At 40.3% G+C, this 20438-nt stretch overlaps 1 protein-coding gene across 1 annotated transcript in view; it reads left to right on the top strand.

Annotated features, from left to right (window-relative positions):
• LOC134047144 (von Willebrand factor D and EGF domain-containing protein-like) overlaps positions 1 to 20438 on the top strand; it is a 161844-nt gene that overhangs the window by 134338 nt on the left and 7068 nt on the right. Inside the window, exons 22-27 of the mRNA XM_062498093.1 lie at positions 644 to 739; positions 1530 to 1625; positions 3885 to 3980; positions 5404 to 5499; positions 19096 to 19191; positions 20329 to 20424. Of these exons, the coding sequence (XP_062354077.1) occupies positions 644 to 739; positions 1530 to 1625; positions 3885 to 3980; positions 5404 to 5499; positions 19096 to 19191; positions 20329 to 20424 (576 nt within the window). The remainder of the gene's footprint in view (positions 1 to 643; positions 740 to 1529; positions 1626 to 3884; positions 3981 to 5403; positions 5500 to 19095; positions 19192 to 20328; positions 20425 to 20438) is intronic.

Genomic DNA, 20438 nt, shown 5'->3' with positions numbered 1-20438 from the left:
TATCAACATTTGAAAAACAAGCATGCCTTCAGCAAACAGTCTGTTTCAGGAGCTGCAGTCCTTTCTACACTTATCCTCTTTCTTCCACAGAATCACATTGCATACTGCAATAAGTCAAGAAGTCTTTATCTAATTTGCTGCTTTGTCTGCAGAGCTCATGCTACTCATTAAATATTAAATTTTTTGTTTAAACGTTTGCCATTTTGCCGAAAAATCCACACACAACTCTTTTCTAAAAGGAAGAAACACTTAATCTCTGCTTTATTGTGAGTTCTGACACCTGTTAAGGCTTACTGACCAGCCACAAGGCAAATTTATAGAGAGGGATGGGAAAGGTCTTGAATTGTAACTGCATTTGTACTTCATCCATCACTAGACTTCAAAATATGTACTTAAAAATGTGCATGCTCAGAAGTTAAATATGATTATGTTAAAACCATTCCCTTGCAGATTTTATACAGCTGCTCATTAGTGCTGTATTGCTAATGTGATACCTGCTGCTATCCTGCAGTGTATTCCTCAGCCAAATTACTCACTGGATTAATAAAATGGGATGGGGAAAGAAGTAACCTGTGCTGCGCTCGTAACCACTGAGAATGTAATATTTGAACTGTAATTTTTTCCACACGTTCCACTCTTGCAGCGCAGTGTGAGCCACCATGTGAGCATGGAGGAACTTGTCTGCCTCAGAACACCTGTTCTTGTGCTTATGGATTTGTGGGGCCTCGATGTGAAACCAGTATGTATGAACTCACTCAGGCTTTCTTCATTACATGTTTCAATTAGCAGAAAAGTACAAGAGAAAAAAAAAAAAAGAACAAAAGACCCATTTTTTTCTTTTTTTTCCCCCTATATCTCCCCTTTAAATGATTATTGAATACAAAGGATAACATGTTGAAGTAATACAGTAGGTATTTCAGAGCATATATTTACCAGCAGCATTGTTGCAATATGGAAAAATATGCACATCTAAATCAACATTTTCTACATAAAATTGTTTCTGGAAAAACAAACAAAAAATAAGGGAAAAAAAAGTTGCATGTTTTTTATAGTAATATTTATGAAATTTAAGATCGTGTGTGAATGCTAATTTTGAGAAAACAAAATACCATCCATATCTATTAAGAGTAATCTGCAATACCGAATACTTCAACTTAAGAGTACTCTGCAATACAGGTTTAAAAAGAGGTTCAATACAGAGAATATCTGAAAATCAGCCTTCAAATCCTTCTATATCAGCAAAACACATGTACCTCCATCATTACAGTCCTTGCTGCTTATTTAAATATCAGGTTGCCCTTGAGAGGAATATAATTTTATCTATGAAGCCAAGTAGCTGGAATACTTAAAAAGCAAAGAATTTCAGGTGTCTGGATTCAAACAGAGAAAGCAAATCCAGGAAAGGGACAGATTCCACCCTCAGTTTACCTCCTGGACTAATGCTATCAGTTACTGACTGTAACAGGGCAACTTTAGGATCTGCACGGGGCTTGGTGATAAGGGATTTTAATCTTTTGTGTGTTTTCCAGTGGTGTGCAACAGGCACTGTCACAACGGGGGGGTCTGTGTGTCACCAGATGAGTGCCAGTGCAGGCAGGGGTGGAGCAGCCCCTCTTGTGAGACAGGTGAGTGGCTGATCCTGCCCTTTGCTCCCCAAAATCCCTGTGGCTCCCCCACAGTTCAGTGCTCACACTGGGAATTGCTGCTTGAACAATGAAAGCCTGAGAAGAGGAGACCAAGCACAGGGCAAAACCGCAGAAGGCCTTGAGTTTATGTAACTATTCCTAAGCTTAGATGTTTACCTAAATCTCAGGGTTTTAGAGAGGGAACCTACAAACAAAATCTTTTTGCAGCTTTTTAAGCTTGTGTGATTCTGGAGCTAATTTTTAGCATGCTGTACTGCCAGAATTCACACTGCTCCTCCTGCCTGCATCTCTCACTTGCAGAGCACCTACAAAAAGCATCCACAGGAGCGTGGGAGCTCAGGAAAAAGCCACCTCCACCCATCAGTACAAAATGACAAGGTGTGGACTGGAACTAGGAACTTACTTCTAGTCAGGGCTCAAAGATTTAAACAGACACAGCTCAGAACCCCCTCTCAGGATCAAAGTCCTAAAAGCTGGGGTGGATATTTTCTCCAAAGGCACTGAAACTACAGCACTCACTTGGGACGAGGCATGCAAAATAGTGAAATATTAAAAGATGAGGACTACCTGAATCAGTGCCAGACCTCAAGGCTCCAGAGGCAGTCTGCCTCTGCCACGGTGAATATTAAATGACTGAGACACCTTCAGCCAACATTACCTTTCTTGGAAGGTGAGAGATGTCGTTTTAACCTCCATCTCCTGGAGATTGCTCTTCCTGTAAGTGTTAAAATGACAGACCTACTGAGGACACATAAATTAGCCCAGCTATGATCCACTGGAAATCACTGGGATTGTCACTGCTATTCTCGTTCCCACTAGCTCCGCTTTTTCTTCTCAAGGAGTTCTGCAGTTTTATTTTGGGGTGGCTTTAAACAGAATCATTCCAAGAGAAGGACAGACAACAAGCAACAGTAGCACTAACTTCCAGACCAGAATAACAGCAGGAGGATATTTTTGTCTGCTGACAGCTTTGGTGAAAGGCTGCCAGACTCACCTCTCTGGCACTGTTTTGTGTGCACTGCACAAAATATTTTTTGGGCACTGCTGGGGTTTCCCATTTCAGGTGTTATGACAGGAATCTCAGGAAGGATACAGGTATAAAAAATGAAAAAAAAAAAAAAGAAGACTTTACCATTGGAAATGTAAACACTAACAGACTGACAAGATTATGGGCATCTATGAACTAGCCAGGACGATCAGAGGACTAAACCAAATTCCCCTTAAGCAATAAATTAAATTCATTTTGACTTCATAAGTGAATGCTCCTTAGTCAAAAAAGCCTCTCATCTAGACTACGATTTCACTTCTTTTTTTCTCTTTCCAAATAGACATTTTATTTCTCTTTTAGTTCATCTGAAACATTTTAGTGACCCTTAATTTATTTAAGCTTAAGAGCATTTAATTTATTTAATGGGCAATTCTGTAAGATACTGAAAGACAAAGTGAACAGAAGGGAAAAGGCTGGTTTAAAGTGTCACTCTGGTTTACAATGAAAACTTTATCAGATTCTTTATTCTTTACACACTGACTTCCAGTCTAAATCAATTTGAAATTCTAATAGATTGGTTGTTTTTGTTTTTGGTTTGTTTTTTTTTTAACCGTCTGGTACTTGCCACATAGAAATATGCAAGACAGCTTTTAATTCCTAATGCCTGTTGTATCACCTAGAGTAATAAGAGATACATAAAGAGGCAAAGGGAGCTCAGCCAGTGGCTTTGTTGGTGATGAATGAGCCAATGTGTTGTGGGAACTGGCATTTAAATGAGGCAGAACAAACAGGTTTTTTGGTGCACACCTATTCAAGTCTATGGAAATGCCACAATGCTCTGCTGAACACAGACAAAGCAGCAAACAATTAATATCTCATCCTCAGGTTATCCAGGGTGTATTTTATTTGACTGCATTTACTACCTAGGGATTGCGCTTGGTGAGAATACTGTAAAGGAAATAAATGAACTGTGAGAATCAAAGGAATACATCTGAAATAAATTAAATTATTATATTAAATTATAGTCTATTTCATGTCCCAAGCTATGCTAAAACATCACTGAAATGCTCCCACTGTGTCGACCATGAATAAATGCTGCAGCACAACTGACCTGCAAGGGTTGCATTAAACTTTTCACAGCATCACCAGAAGTATTAATTCTAACGACATGTGCAGCAGTAAAAGAGTGCCTACTCTGAAAGGTTCAACATTAGCAGAGATTCATAAAGTTATCTTATATTCCCATCCAGCTGTGTGCAATCCTGTGTGCCTGAATGGAGGAGTCTGTGTACGGCCAAATATGTGCTCGTGTCCTTCTGGTTTCTACGGGCCACAGTGCCAGAGAGGTAAGAAAGTTCTATTTATCATCTTGATAAAGGGCCCAGGCTCAAAATATAAATATCACCTATAACGTTGCATACCCCCACATGAAATATATCCACAGACTCTCCTTGTCATAACTGCCTGCGCTCCTTTGTTGTTATAGTCTGTCATAAATCCACTTTTTATTGTTCCTGATGGTATTGGGAAGAAGTAAGAACTTATTGGTGATGCTATTAATGGTAACTAAATAATTACTCCCAAACTACCTGACTCAGTGACATCATTAATTAACAACTATTCAATTAAATGTTAAAGCATGGCAGTGCTTTGTTCATTTTGGTACCCTGTGGTGTGTACTACACTGTGTTTCAGTGCCAGGTGATCATTTACCTTCAAATAGGGCTCACAATGTCACCTACTTGACCACCTTAAAGTGTTGTGGATGGGAGACTTCTGTAGGACTTCATCAGATTCTTGCTTAAAAATCTGATCCAATATTGCTCTCATTGAGCAGGACCAGATTTTGAATGCCTGTCCTAGCTCTAAACTGAGGCTAACAGTATCCTGGGTTTCTCATTCACTCTAGTTTTACAATATGGATCTAATAACTCCTCCTGAATCCGAGAATATAAATGCACCCTTATTACCAAAACTATTGCAACATTAAAAGTTATTTGCTCTTACTCTCTCTCTTTTGTTTCCTTGGGCCTCCTAGATGAATTTGGTCCTGATGCATATATTTGTAACTGAAAAATTCACGCAGAAAAATCTGATTTCTAACGGAGCTTGCTGGAAACTCCTTGTTTTTATGATGTTGGGGATGAAGGAGAGAGTGAAAATTTTACAGACTGTAATTTTCTGATCCTGTTCTTGCACACAGAAGGTGATTTTCAACATCTAGGTGATTTGAAAGTTTTTTTGTCTTCAGTGTTCTGGATTAGACAGAGTTAAAACTTGAAAATAAGTATCCACATTCATGGGATCTGGAATTCATAGGAAGATACAATGGATGGATGCTGAAGGAAAGCAAAGCCTTTCCTTCTGCTTCTTTGAGAAAGGAAGAAGAAACAGCACCAAGGCCAAGTTAGGATGTCAAACACTGATCTGTATTTCATGGGGAGAAGCCCTTGAGGAATCCCTTTGACAGAGACTTACAAGTCTGACACCCTTGGGAATATTCTGACCACTTAATTGCAAGCGTCTAAGAGACCCTCGCCTGCTAGGAATCATGTCCCACATTTTTACCACAAACAGCACAGAACCAGAGTCTACATCCAGGCAGCTGCCCAAGTCACCCTTTGGGGGAGACACCTTCCCTACCCCAGCTAAAAAATACTCTGTGAGCTGCTCTCCCAACAGAGGCACCGAAATAAGGAACCTGTGTTTTGGCAGTGTTGATCCCCCATGTGATTTTGGCACACAGAACATTTCCTTTCCTTTCCCCAGCTGTTTGCATCCCCCCCTGTAAGAACGGTGGTCACTGTGTCCGGACCAATGTCTGCTCCTGTGCCGAGGGCTACACTGGAAGAAGGTGCCAGAAAAGTGAGTTACACATTTCCCTTTGTTTTCCAACAGTTCTCTGACTCCTAAACAGCTTTTCTCTTGTTCGTGCACATTTCACACAACATTTAGCCTGTATTTATTCTGTGATAACTTATATTTCTATCAGATACCATAAAGCTGTAGTTATACCCAAAACCAATTTGTAAATTAGAATAAGTCAAGTCAAAATTGGGAGGAGAACATTTTGCTGGAATCTTCTCTAAATATTTCATGTGTTCAAAATGAGTAACATTCATATTTGGAGATAAATTAATTATTTTGCACGAAAGAGTTTTTTGGGGAAAAAAATTAAAGCCATAGGCCAAGAAGCTGCCTAAGATCCTTAAATATATTAGAACATCATAGTTCCAGCTTAATTAAGTAATTGGTTAACAGCACTTCATCCTTGAATTTGTTCTTGTCACTGAAAACTCCCTTTTCACGTTACCATCAGTATTAATATTTGATTCGTCAATTCTTCTGGGGAAATAGGCTATTTTGGCAATTTTACAGACTCAATTGCTCAACAATATCTGTCAGCCAGGGAGTTTAGGATATGCATGTGAAAACTTTTTTTTTTTTCTTTTTTTTAATATTATTTCTTAATCAGTTTGAAATTGGCAAGAGGGGAGCTGTGAAAACAACCATTCCTGGCAGGAAGAATCTGTACATTTCCAGAGCATTTTATGTCTCTCGCACACAGAGGGGAAAAGAAAAAAAAAAAAAAAAAAAAAAGCCAGTAAAACAAATTCCCTGCAGCAACAAAAGCCCTCTCATTCCCCACACTGCCACTCTCCCCTCCTGCAGCAGGGAGGGTCGTGACGCACAGTGCACAATTGAATAGTCTGTTCTGGCAGGAATGTGCTGGAGGGAGAAAAAAGGAGGAAAAAACCTTATGTTTGGCATCCTGTTTTTGAGGTTAGAGAACATCAGAGAAGTGCTGTTTCCAGCTTTAAACACCCTGCCACATCTCCAGGCAGATCAAAGGGAAGTGCACTGATGATGATTGCAGTCGAGCAAAGCACTCCCCAGAATCCTCCAAACTCCAACTCACAGCGGGTTTCTTTCCACTTTCCAAAAGTTCCTGAGGTTTTGTTGTCCATCTTGGTATAATCTTTTGCAAAAATGTTTTTTGGGATGATGAAAACATTTTTCTTCTGTCTGATCCAAGCCTACATTCTACTTCAATAACTGCTATTTAGTCTGGTTTATTTATCCCAGTGTTACAGAAACCTAAATAAAGGGCCTGCGAATGTGATAAATGAAGAGAAACATAATTAAGTGGAAGAAAAACAATTTTTGCTGATTCTTACTGGCCACTGACTGCTAATTCATGAAAAATGTTGAGTAATTTTTCTTTTTTCTTGCCTAAAATCAAGAGCACAAGGAGCAAGTATCAAGATCCATCAAAAGAAGTAGTTAGTTCACAAGATTTTGTAACAAGCAGCTTCTCTTAGAGCTCTGTGTCTTCTTATTGTTGTTATATACAATAACTTCTCTCTTCTGGCAGAGGTTCCAGATTTTACAGCTCCTCTGGAGCAGAAGCCTGCAGGGCACAGCAGAAGACAGTCTCAGCTGACTTTTGCAAACTTTCCTCCACACAAAATGGAGAAAACCAGTGCTCCCAGCACTGGGAGGCTGCACTCTGTCCCATAAACCTCTCAGAGTTCAAATGCAGAACACATCTCACCCCTCTCTTAGGCATGATCTCACATCATTTTGCATCAAGCATAGACTAGATTGGAGGATTAGATGTATGTGGCACGAACAACAATGAAAGGCCAAAAGTGTAAACACAAGCACATGCTCCAAACTTGTGACACTTATGCACAGACAAATGAAAAAGTGGAGAATAAATCCCTAGCATGAAGAATTCTCACTGCCCAACCCCTTTTTTTCTTAAATAAAACATGTAAAAGCTAACACAATATCCATTTGAAATTCCAAGAAGAGCTGGCTATCATGCAGCTCATCCTGCAGTGTCATTTGTAATAAACATATTTGTATTTATACATTTCTCCAGTTAATTTTGATAATCCTAAGGCCACTTGAGGTAGCTGACTGTGCAGAGGTGAGACAGCCCCATGGGCTGTGTGTCTGAGTGCTCAGAAATCCAGCTGGGAGACTTTTTGTGCAGTGCTTCTGCTGACCTACCTGGGAAGGTTATGGCAAGAAGGAATCAGAAAAAAAAAACCAGTAGATTTCTGCTTTATAGAGAGGGGTTTTTTCTGGATTTGAGCATCTTTTCTGTCAAGCTTTGAGGACTCCATGTAAGGCTTGCACATGTGCAAGCAGGTATAGCTTGCACAGAGCTGTAAAATCCACACAAAGAGTGAGGGGGGAAAATGCATATATCATTATAGCAAAGCTGTGATCAGATGTGAAGTTTAACACTGCAAGTTTAACACTACATCATGTCCCATTTCCAAATCACCAGGACAATGTCAGAGAGATTGCTGCAGGTGAACCTGTGGCCCAAATCACAGCTCAGTGGTGTCCCCTGTTGCTGCCAGGTGACCCCACGCTCAGAAAAGTACGGGTGGCTTAGCCACAATGATGAATGTGGCAATTCTGAGGAAAGAAAAATCCCTCTGAAGGATTTTATCATTATTTTAATTGTTTTTTGCACTATGAATATGAAATTGCTCTGTCTGTATGTACTTCTACACTTCTAGCAGTTTCAAACACCTCTGACAGAAAATCAGATTTACTATGAATTTAAACTGAGTCTATAATCTTAGAAATTTGGGGTGGATTATTACCTGACTAATAAAGCCTATCATGATATAGTGAGTAAATTTAATACTAAGGCAGACAAATTGGCAGTTTATTCAATATTGTCATTGTTTGATACATTGATACTGTTTCCACTGCTTTTGGACATTTCTCTTTCCTTCTTAATATCTCACCTGCATGGAAAGAGAAAGAAAAGCTTCTATTTAATTTTGGTAGCTTCAGAGTCTCAACTGAAGGAGATAATTTAAAATAAAAGTCACACAACCCATCAAAGACAAGTTATTTTTTAACTGAACCCAAACAGGCTATTTGTTTGTTTGAAATACATAGAACCGCAGCTTAGGATTTTCATTTTCACCTTCATCCCTGTACAGTTTGGAATTTCTGTTTTATGATTTTTAGTTTCATCCCTGTACACTTTGTGATTTCTAATACTGTCTGCTCGACAGCCAAAATCGTGCAGGACAGAGTGGTGGCATCATGTCTTTTCTGTTCAGGCTCGCTCTCCTTTGCTTCCTGAGCATGTGGAGAAAGGAATTCAGCCTGAAAGTTTGTGTTCTGTATCTAAATAAACATCACTCCAAAACCCCAGAAAGTGTAAATCAACGAGGTCTGATTGGCTGCCAGCTGCAATAAGTGCCTGGTGATTATGCAGAGCAGACACCCACAGCCCGGGCGTGCGGGTGGCAGCGCTGACAGGGAAATGTGTGGTTGTGTTCAGCAATCTACAACCTCCTATCCTCACTTGAGAAGGATTGTTTCCAGTATAATCAGTCTTGTTGAGAGGGAAGAGGCAAATGCTGGCAGCACCTCAAAATAAAAGATATTTCTGGATCAACTTTGCATCCAACAAGCACACTCGGGCACTAAAGAAAAACCGTGCAGTGGTTTGAATTCCCTTTTGGAAAACACAGATTTAACAATCCTGGGATGTCACTGCTTTTCAGGACGCTTTAAAGCAGGGTTCTGACTGATATCTACTGCATCCTTACAAAAACTATAAGCAAAGACAACACAGTAGGTTTGCTTTATTTACTATGTGTATTTTCATAGTACTCCTCTACAAACAACCTTTAAAAATGAAAGCCCATAAAAGCTGACTTTTCTTATGAAAGGTTGGAAGGAAGAGAAGGGGAGAAGAGGGATTCATGGGACCACATATTTATCCTTTCCTCTGCTCTCTGCTTCTTGTGAGTGCATCTCTGAGCGAAAAAAAGGCGAGCCACAGCTCCCTCTGGAGCTCATCAGCAAGCAGAGGTCACGGCAAAACAGCATCCTCCTCCTGCCTTTTCCAGCACACCAGGCACACCTGGAGCCTGACCTCAGCCCCTCTTTTGGCACTACCTCATGGCCACGCAGCGCAGCCAGAGAACTGGGGTTTGCTCCCCATTTAAAACTGAGAATAACTTTCTGAGTGCATCTGTTTCATTGTGTCGGGCTGGATCCTGACGACTTTGTATCACATAAATCATTGCACTGACACTGGGGCTTTGTAGACTGGGTCTGAGTTAGGAGTTAACTATTTCTCCATTTCAGTAATTCCTGCAGCCAGGATTTATAGCCAATCCACAGTGTGCAATATAACTCACAGTCATTCCTTCAGCTCTGCTTGCTCCTCTTCCCTCCTCCTTTCTTTTCCCTTCCCAGCAGCATGAGGACTTTCCTTGCATGAGAGCTAGAGGCAAACTAATTGGAAATGTGAACGCTGGGTTTCAAAGGCAGCTTTTTGCTAAGCAATGTCATATTGTGAAAGTCACTGATTTCCCACATTCCAGCCTTCCCATGTAATGTTTCTGTACATTACTGCCTCGCCAGCTGCATAAGCAGGAAGTTTTACTGCTCAACAAATCAGACTCCCACCGAGTTGTCATCTTGACACTGTGTGATATATTCTCTAGAATGTCTTCACTGAGTAGCCAGATTGACTTAAGTTATCAAAAATCAGCCAGTTTTCAAGCCAAAGGTCCAGCAAACCTTCCCACACAAACAAGCAGGGAACAAACCACATATCTCATCCAAATGGATGGAGGAATCATTTCCATCAGACTTGCTTTTCATACGACAAGGATGTCTTAAAAGGAAAAAAGCGTTTGTTCAAGATTCCTGGATGGCAAAAATGCATGAACAGTGGGTGTTTGGAAGTAAATGAGCAGCTGCTTGTGGCAAACATACCTGTAACTTCCTGTTCAAAGCATTATCCATGCAACAAAATACAGAACTTTGCGGGCTGGCTTGTCCCTTTATTGCTGTCCTGTCCTGGAGACAGGAAAAGAAAACACTGGTCTCAGTCCTTACTTGATTTTCCAGACTACGTAACAGAATAGGTTCATATTAGATGTCATCTTCCTCCCCTGGACAGCAAATATGACAGAAAATGAACCAAAAAAAAAAAACAAAAAAACAAATCAGGCTACTGCTGTCTTTCCTATTCAGCTGAACAAAACATGATCCATGCATCTTGCCTGGGGGGAACAGGGAGAACTGTGACTTCCCAACAGGAGACAGCGACTCACAGCACAACCTGGTTTTTGGTCTCCTCTCAGAGCACTGCTCCGCACTGCTCACTCTTAGTAAGGATTTGTGATAAAACCATTAGTAGGCCTTTCTTAAACATTAAATTTTCACATATATATGTAGCTGATGCATTTATTTTAATAGAGGGTTTGAGAACATGCATCTGTCTGAATTTATTTTTCAGGAAGGGAACAAGAATACACCTGGGTAAGAACTGAATATATTTCCTAAATAAGCCCAAAAGCCTTATTAAATTTTTTATTCATTCCATAAGCAGAACATTCCCAGACTACAGTGTGAATTTTACTAGAGTAGAACATCTAAATTTTAATATTCTTTACCTGTATCTTAAATGCACTGAAAAAATGTGCCAGATCTGCTGCTGTATGTAAAAGCATGCCTAAAGCAAAATAAAAGAATTACTGAATTACTGCATCTCTTTTTGCAGTGGGCTTCTGTGTGAGAATAAGTGCTTTTTGCCCACTAATTGATTTAAGAAACAACAATTTGAGGGTCTATTTTTTTGATTAAAATATTTTTTAAATGTCTCTTAAAAGGGAGCAATGGATCTATCACTTGAAAAGCCCGGAGGACAGATGGTCATGGAGATTAATGTTGTCTGTTTATCCACAAAAAGACACAGGCAAGACCATCCTCTCCAGCACTGATTTCCATATAAGTTCAAGCTTATTTCTGAGGCAAATAATAATAGGGCAATGAACAGATTAGTACAGTGCCAGTGCAGGCAGCACTCCTATTCCAAACTTCCTGACCAGGTGCTGACTTTTGGCTGGATTATCACCCAGACCACTGCTGCCTGTGGCTGCTCTCCTTTTCTTGAGACTTGAATCTCCCTTTTCCTATGCATAGATGAAAATGAACCAAATTGCACCAAGGAGAATGTGCCCAAATGGCCTAAACTGCAGGTCATCCTCAAGCACAGAGTTGCAAAAACAATCAGCAGAGTGTGTATGAGTCCTCTTTCACTTCTCATTCAGGCATGACAAGAAAGCAGCGCAACAGAACAATTTATACACAGGCTGGAATGGTTCACTGACCTAATAAAACACAGAGCATTCTTCAGTGAAGAGAAAATGTTACCAAACTCAAGCCCCTAACAAGTTGGGAAACGTGACCTCTGCTGAGAGTATACTTTGAAATTCCCCACGTTAATTATACACTAACAGTTGCAAAGATGAGAATAAAGTAGAGCTATAGTCTTTTTCAAATTAATAGTGTTGCAATCAGACTCAAACCAGTCTGTAAATGAGAAAACATGACTTACTAATGATCTCAAAATCTCACACTTCTTAGCAGAATGTTCCCCAAACATCCTAATGTGCACCTTCACGTGCTGATTTTGTTTGTGGTGATTTCATTCTGAAAGATGATGAAGTATGTCACAGCTATCCCAACATGATACTATTGCTCTGACAGACAATAGGAAAATGAAGATCATGAGAGCAAGAGGGAGAGGCATTTCAGTCCAAGGAAACTGGGGAGTCCCTCCCCTGCCTGTATTGCAGTGACAATCCCCCACTGGTTTCCTGAGGTTTAGGAGTCTTGCCTACCACTCACTCCTAGGGAATCTTTTGGAGGTGCAGATGGAGAGTTCAGAATCCTCCTTAGTTGACAGCAAATGGTATCAGCTGCTGGGAGCAACGTGACAGCACACAGCAATGCAGTGCATCACACACTGACTCTAGCAGTACAGTCCAGCAGCTCAGTAGCTTTTCCATATAGTAGTAATTATTTCTCTCATTTTTACCAAACTAATAACTAAATTAGATTTATTTCCTGCTTTAATATCTCTAAAAGGCCCCATTAGTATATCAGAGTACACATCAGAATGAAGACCCAGACATAATTAGGCAAAGCCCTGACATTGCACTGCTATCTATATGGCTTGCAATTTTTCTGACCATTTTTTCTTCTGAAATGTGTGCTAGGTCATGCAAACTAACTCTTATTGCTAGAGCTGTGTGGTAAAGTGAATATATTAGAAATGCAAACTGTCACCACAACCATCACAATTACATTTACAGCTCCCTCTGTGTCTTGTAGTAATTTGTTCTCCCGCACTGCATCCCTCAGAGGTTTCTAGCAGATTATTTTTTATTATTCAGAAAGGTAATTTATTGAAGAAGTGCTTTGCATCTCTGTCAGAGGTACGTGAAGTGAGAAATAGGAAGAGCAACCCTCAAAATGATTGGTAGTTTGATATGGATAAGGATCCAAATTTTAGAGCATTGCAGAAAATTTGGAATTTAGTTACATGACAAGCATTCTTTCTCCCTAATATTTAATCTGTGGCTTTTATTAGTAGCATTCAGTGGATCGCACATGCAAGGTTACTCAGATACAGCTTGCAGAGAAAGTTATTTATTTATTTACAAACCCAAATCAACACAGATGAGGGATTTTAGATAAAATCAAGCTGTGGAAAAACGTATGTGCCTAAAACTCAGCATGAGCAAAACTATTTCCTCACTGCCCTTGGACACAGAAAAAAAGGGACTAGAAATTGCTGGTGTCCCGAATCCATAACGTGTTTTTCAGAGCTGGGTGCATTTGGGACCTTCACAGCAGCAGATATATTGGTACATCCATCTCACTAATGATCTGTTGAGCATCAGTTATACCCTCTAAAGGGGTGAATGACATTTTTTTACCTCCACTAGTTTCTGCCAGCAGAATCCAAACAATGGTGCCCTTTGTTAGAAACATCTTTTTTGGCCAGAACACACCCATTTGGAGATTTTATTATTATTATTATTATTTTATTTTTTATTTTAAAGGGTTGAAGATCACTCAGCAAGATAAAATCTTTATTTGGTGCCTGGAAGCATTCAAGCAATTGTTCCCTTTCTGCAGCCAGGATAATGTTTCATCTCAGCAGTGCTGCTTGGGTGCATAATGCACCCAGAGAGATGGAGAACCTTCTTCCAGCTGATCAGCTGAACTGTGCTATTCTGTGAAACTGCTGGTCTGACCTTACAGTTTGTGTCCCATGAAAAGGATCAGCAACATCCCTGTACTTCAAGTCTGTAGTGTCACAATCGTGCCATTCCTGGCACAGAGCTTCTCCATGTTCATTTTGTTTTATCAATAGGTGATATATTTTACCTACAAACACTTGGAAAGAGCTAGAAGTGCCAGCTTTAACACAATATCCACTTCTTTCACATTTACTGGCTTCATCTTTGTCCACAGCTCAACTTCTGCCAGCTGTGTTTTCCTGACAAGACCAGTCAGTGATATTTTTAAATCTGTCCCATGCTCTGTGTCCATACTGGGTTGTATCTCCCCAGTTACAGCTTTGCTTTTGAGGATGTCACACCAAATCGAGGTAACCACTGAGCAGCAAGGAGGAAACAAACATTAAAACAAGATGTACCTGTAGAAAAAACAAACCTGAGACTGATCAAGCTCCCTGCTCCACAAAAGAGCAATAGAACAAGTTGAAATATGCACTGGGCCCACAGAGAAGTCATCAGCTCAAAACCAACACCAGCCAGAAATAAAAGCAGTGCCTGTGAATCACCCAGAAATGTCAGCACAGGGATGGTGACTTAAGGGATAAGTTGAAGTATGTATCTACCAGTAGGTGCTCTTTTGGCTGCATTTCTGTGTTCTTTGTCAGCAAGATACAGCCTGATGCATTGCCTTAGCTGGCCCACACAGATGTTACCGATGGAGGCTATTTTCTCTCTCCCATCCAAAGGAAGGATGCACCCAGAAGCAGGTCAATTTACTCAGATTCTACAAGGGAAAAAAAAAAGGAACAAATATTTTTAAAAAGAGAAAATAAAAGCTATTCTGAAAACTACATCTTCTAATCAGCACTGCAGCTTGATGTTCTGTCTCCTCATCAGAGCCATGGCTCAGGATATGTGATGACAGATAATTTTTGATTCAGAAAGAAATAGTCTCTGTAGTTGCATGGCCAGGAAAGGACATTTATGTTTCAGTCCCTAAAACATTGTAGACGATCTCTTTCTTCTAAGATTTCAGGGCCCTGGTATAATATTCCACCTCTTTTTCTTTGGACTTTATGGGGGTGTTGATATGCCTTATTTCAACATAATTAAAAGCTTTTCATTACTTATTATCTCATTCTAGTGAGAAAAGGTGTAATGAGGTCCTTCTGTCTAAAGGTTAAACTTTAACTTGCTTAGGTTAAACTAGGAAAGTTTTTATCTGATAATCCACAGAAGCAGTGGAAGTCTGGGGGACATGTCTGGCTGTTTCTAATCACTGTATCTGGTCAGCAGGTACAGCTGGTTAATAGTGTGATCCTTCAGTAGTGTCAATTCTAGTATTCACAGCCCTTCTGGCTTTGCACAACAGGGATATTTTGCCTAATATTGTTTATATTTTAGTAGGACTGTTGCTGTAGATCAATGGGAACAAAGGCAAGCAGCAGAAGTCACTGGAACTGTGGGTGTCCATGACTGGTGCTACTTATAGCAGAACAGACTTCACTTCAAACACAACATTTCAGGCATTGGGTGGTTTTAGTCATCTCCAGAAATATTTATTTTGCTGGCAAATTTTGGCTGACAAAGCAGAAGGTTTGACTACCTTAAAGATTTTTAGGGCTGAAGAGTTTGGTATGGAGCTTCATGGAAGTTGATAAGAAGAGTTGCAAGAAGCACTTCACTGGGTCAAGTGAGCCTAGAGGGGATAAGTTATGAAAAGGGTCCTGGGAAATTTTAAGTGATTGTAAGGTCAAAATGCATTAAAGCCATCAAAGAGAAATAGCTTCTGCATTAAACAGAAAACTCAGCAAGTTGTGAATGCCTTTCAGCACGTGGGAGGACTATGCATGTTTTATGTGATGTTCTGTGCAACACTTGTGTTTTATCTTAACACTTGCAGCTGCTTGTTACCTTATCAGAATCACCCCTCATCTGAAATACAGCACAGAACCAGGCTTCTGCTTCAACCTGCATTATCACCTTCAGCATAGGCTTACCTTATCTAACCCACCAGTTCAGGGAAACAAGATCATGGAAGTGTTCTGAGCTGTAAAGGGTGGCCTTAAAGAAATGTGGCACATTACAGACTCGAGTAACACCATTGCATATGGAATTCTGCACTTTGATTCTTGCTGAAAGGAATGGAAATGTCAGCACTGGCAGCAAGGGAATGATGAAGGCTTTAGTGATATTCACTGACTGCCAGCAAGCTTGCACCCAGGACCTGCAGATAGCACGGGACTCCCCCTACTCCCAGTGACATATCCTACCTAACTGCAACACAGGGAAGACACAGATGTGTTTATATCCATGGCATTAGGACTAGTCCCCAAGAGAGATGGAAAACTTATCAAACCACTGCTGTCTCTGGGTCAAGATGCCAGGGCTTTCTTAAGAGGAGGGCAAAAAATAATTAGTCTTTTCAAAGTCATGCCAGTACCTGCGAGGATTGCAATAATTTGATTTGCTCTCCTAGTGTCTGATAATTTATTTAGTTTTCCTGTGAGAGGCTCTAACATTTTTGTTTGCTATTTTGAAATTGGAACTTCTCCACAGAGGCCAAGGAGTGGGACTAGAAAGGATCCGAACTAGTTATCATTAACAAATGTTGGAGTCTGCCTGATGGGTATTGAGATGCAGTTGTATTTAAGAAAGTTAAAGAAAGGGAGGACAAGGTGGAGATGCCAGCAAGGAAAAGGGGAGAGATAACTGCATTCATTCACCTAAAGGTGTTTGTGAATTCCTTGGAAAAAGGAGGGTAGGCAGGCAGAAGGCTCCTCCAGTTCAGAACAGGTTTGGTACTGACTTGAGCCCTTAGTTCACTTTGAATTGAACTCCTTTGGACTTACCACTGAAGTCAGAGATGCCATAAGTAATGAAGGCAGTTCATGCTTTATTTTCATAGTTACTTAGTCATTTGTAAGGCAGCTGAACAAAAAAAAAAAAAAAAAAAGAAGAAATGGAAATTTGAAAGTCATTTTGAACTTACGTGTTTTTTTCAGATCAAGACTGGACCTCACCTGTTGCTGAAACCTTTGCTGAATTATTAATTTGACTCCCTGCAGCTGAGTCTGCTGTCAGTACAAAAAAATAAAAAACAACAGGAATGTGATTGCTTGTGTAAGGTTAAAAATATACAGAAAATGTAAGCAACAAAAAAAAGAAAAAAAGGTGAAATATCTGTCTGAACAAGTGCTACTGTTCTCATTACCTTTTCTTGATTTTACTTTCCAAGAGGTGGTGGGAAGATATTGTCCAAGTTTTATACAATCTCAAAATGAAATCTATAGATCTATAAATCAAAAAGCACAAAGTGGTTTTAAATCTAGAACCAAACTTTACAGTTTGGGATCATCTTATCTAAATTCTGAATGTCTGAGCTGTTTATAATTGAAATATGAAGTGAAATACAGCACAATGTAAGACCATGGATCAAAAATCTCTTATTGCAGGTATGAGATCAAAGGGAGAGAAAAAGAAAGAGGGAAGATAAGAGATTAAATGATTTCAGAGTTATGGATGCCATGGCCCTTTGAACTCGTCTAGGTTTTAACCAGTGGTTGCAGCATTTTTTTAACAGCTCAGCAAGAACTGTAGATCCCTGCTAGCCTTAGTAAGCAGAAGCCAAGATTACAGCATGGATCAGGAGAGGTGGAGAAAGAAGGAAATGGAGGATGACAGTTTGAGGGCTGGGGTCCAAGCAGCTCCTATAATCATGGCCATGTTTGCCCTGCCTAAGGGCAGGTCACGATGCTGAGGGATCCAGGAGGATTGGCACAGAATGAAATGCAAATGTAGCAGCCAAGCAAGAGCAGCAATACAGCTCGAAAAGCTGCCAGCGCAGCAGCATCCGGACTGAAGGGAGAGAGCAGCACACAAAGAGCCACAAAAGCAATATTTCACTACATCAGAGGAATAATTAGGGAACCTAAATCTACCCACATGAAAATGCCTGATCATCCCTGAGAGTGGAAAAAAAAAAAGGTTACTCTCCCATCAAATAAAAGTTGCTGCATTTTTGCATGCTATCTTTTAGAAATCATCCCTATTTTGAAGCTCCTTTCAGGATTCCACCTCCTACAGTTGAGGTCCTCAGGGGGACGGTGGTCATTCAGATTCTGTATGCAGTGACAACTCGACAGTCAGGATTGCAGCATTAGCATTCCCGTTCTGTTCTTGCTGCTGATGTGCTAAAAGGCAGCACAGCCTCGAGGCTGATGGAGACACGGCTGTGTTTTAGCTGTCAGCCCCTCGAGTTCCCCACTCCCTGCTGTCCCACAGCCACCCATCCCTGCAGGCAGGGAGGAATGACACCGATTACCACGGATGGGAAGAAGTGACTGGCGGTTCCACCGTGCCCGTAAAGCTCTGAACATGGCAGGAGCCTTCGAGCACGAATGTGTTCTCACACCTTCACTGCCAAACTCCTCCTGACTTGGCTCTCCTACCCCAGTCCAGCCACTTGCTGTGTTACGTGGCTTTTTGTACTCCACCCCATTATCCAATGACTCCTTCCATGTAAAATGCAAATCATTCCCACTCCCACCATACTGGCACTGCCATGTTTCTGAATTACCCTGCCTCTGATGGGTGCTTCCTACACTTGAACAGAAAGGAGAGACGGGACAGGAGGAATTCAGGTACCTGCCTATGGCATCTCCCTACATCAAAGCAGGTTGGGATTGCAGATGTGTGAGTTCCCAGAAATGTGAGATTTTAATGCTGGATGTTCTAAAACAACTCTGATAAATACAGCTTAATCAGAGACACAAAAACTAGCTATTCTATTTTTAATGAAATCAACATAAAACCCATCTGGCTTCTTCTGTTTGTAAGAACTCAGCTCTCACATCATATTTGTATAAAAGAATAAAGTAAAAAAGTAAGCATTTTAACTAGTAATGGCTCAAAAGGGCAATGGAAGAATAGATCTTCAGGATTTATGCTTGGTTGAATGCAAAATCATACCCAAAACTGTGTGAAAACAATCTATCCTCACCAAGGCTTTTCCTATCCATCTGAGAACACGAAGGAGGAATTTTCCCATATAGAAGTGAAAGCTCTAACAATCTTTGGCCTGTCCACTTGCTTTTCTGAGAATCTTTGCAATCAGCCACTCTGCTCTGTCTGGTGAGGCAGCTCCTAGTAGAGCTTCCACCAAAGAGTTTCCACACATGGCACTACATTTCCCATAAGGATTTCTGGGACCTATCAAGCCTCTGTGTTTCAGATTCTCAATTCCAAATAACTTTTCTGGTTTTTGATTACAAGGCAACTAAGTTTCTGCAAGGAAGCAAGTGAGCCTCCACTGAAGTCCTCCTTCATCTCCCAGCTCCCATGTTCTTCCTTTGTTGTGTTCCTGCAGGTGTCTGTGATCCCACGTGCATGAATGGGGGGAAATGTGTCCACCCAAATGTCTGTGACTGCCCATCTGGCTGGAGGGGAAAGCACTGCAACAAACGTAAGCACCTCTACTCCCATCAAAGTTTTTATTAATTCGTCCAGTTGACACAAATTTGCCATCTTTTAATATTAAAAAGAAACACAGAAAAACAGTAGCAAAACACTGTTTTGCTACTTCAGCAGTTCGAAGAAATAACAGTTTGAAGTAGAGGTAATACAAAATTCTATAAACACCTGATGCTTGCAGAGGAGAAAAAGCTGTGTGGGGGAACCCTGGTTCTGCTTCACGCAGCTCAGTTATACATCTTGTTATGGAAATTCATTTTTATAGTATTAAACTTGAAGCATTGATTTTATGTTTTAACAGCTTCACATATTTTGTTATATTCTGCAGAGAAATGTCATGTATTTCAATGTACAGAACTATCTAAACCTGCTATAAAGCTTTCCAAACTGATGTACTCTCAAGGTCATCAGTGCATAATTTGGAGAATGACGTGTTCTTACTCTGTAACTCTGACTACAGTTACATAAAAATGTAATTAAAGAGAAACCTCTCACCCTAAAATATTTTCAAGGAATATTTTTCCGTACATGGCTATTCATTACCATGAAGTTGACAGATAAACTGAATAAATTTATAATCAAGATGACATACTGTATGTAAACCAGATTAAAATATTGGCTTTTTACCCTTTGGGTCCCGCTAGTAAATATGATTTCAGAACCGGTGGCTTGAATTTATAATATTAATAATTTATTCAGAAATGCTGAAGGAAGGCAGTGTCTCTCATAGATATATGCCCAATCATGCACTCAAGCTTTCAGGATCTCTGAACAAAAAATATATTCAATAAACACATCAAACTTTACTATGAAAATATTTGGTTTTTTACATGGAATATGTAGCAGGCATATAACATGCATGCATGTATCATAGAGAAATTATTCTTAGCTGATGGTGAGCTAAGCATCAGAAATGCCAAGTCTCCCAGCAGACACTTATCAAGGATAAATTTTTAAGAAGAAAATATCAAAGAATCCCGCATACTGATGATGTGAAGAACAGAACACACCCATTCCTTTGGAAGTCAGCCATATGGAATAAAGCCTAGCAGGTCACCTCTCAGACAGCTCTTGAACACACAGCTATATCACGTACATCTTCTCACTTGTTTTGTGTCAACCTGTTCAGCTGCTTGCCTGCAGAAATGTCTCAATGGAGGGGAGTGCGTTGGTCCCAACATCTGTGAGTGCTCCAGAGGATGGGTGGGAATGCTGTGCCAGACCCGTAAGTGCTCCCTT

Source organism: Cinclus cinclus, chromosome 9, assembly GCF_963662255.1.
Source record: "Cinclus cinclus chromosome 9, bCinCin1.1, whole genome shotgun sequence".
NCBI lineage: Eukaryota > Metazoa > Chordata > Aves > Passeriformes > Cinclidae > Cinclus > Cinclus cinclus.
This window is presented reverse-complemented; position numbering and strand designations above follow the sequence as displayed.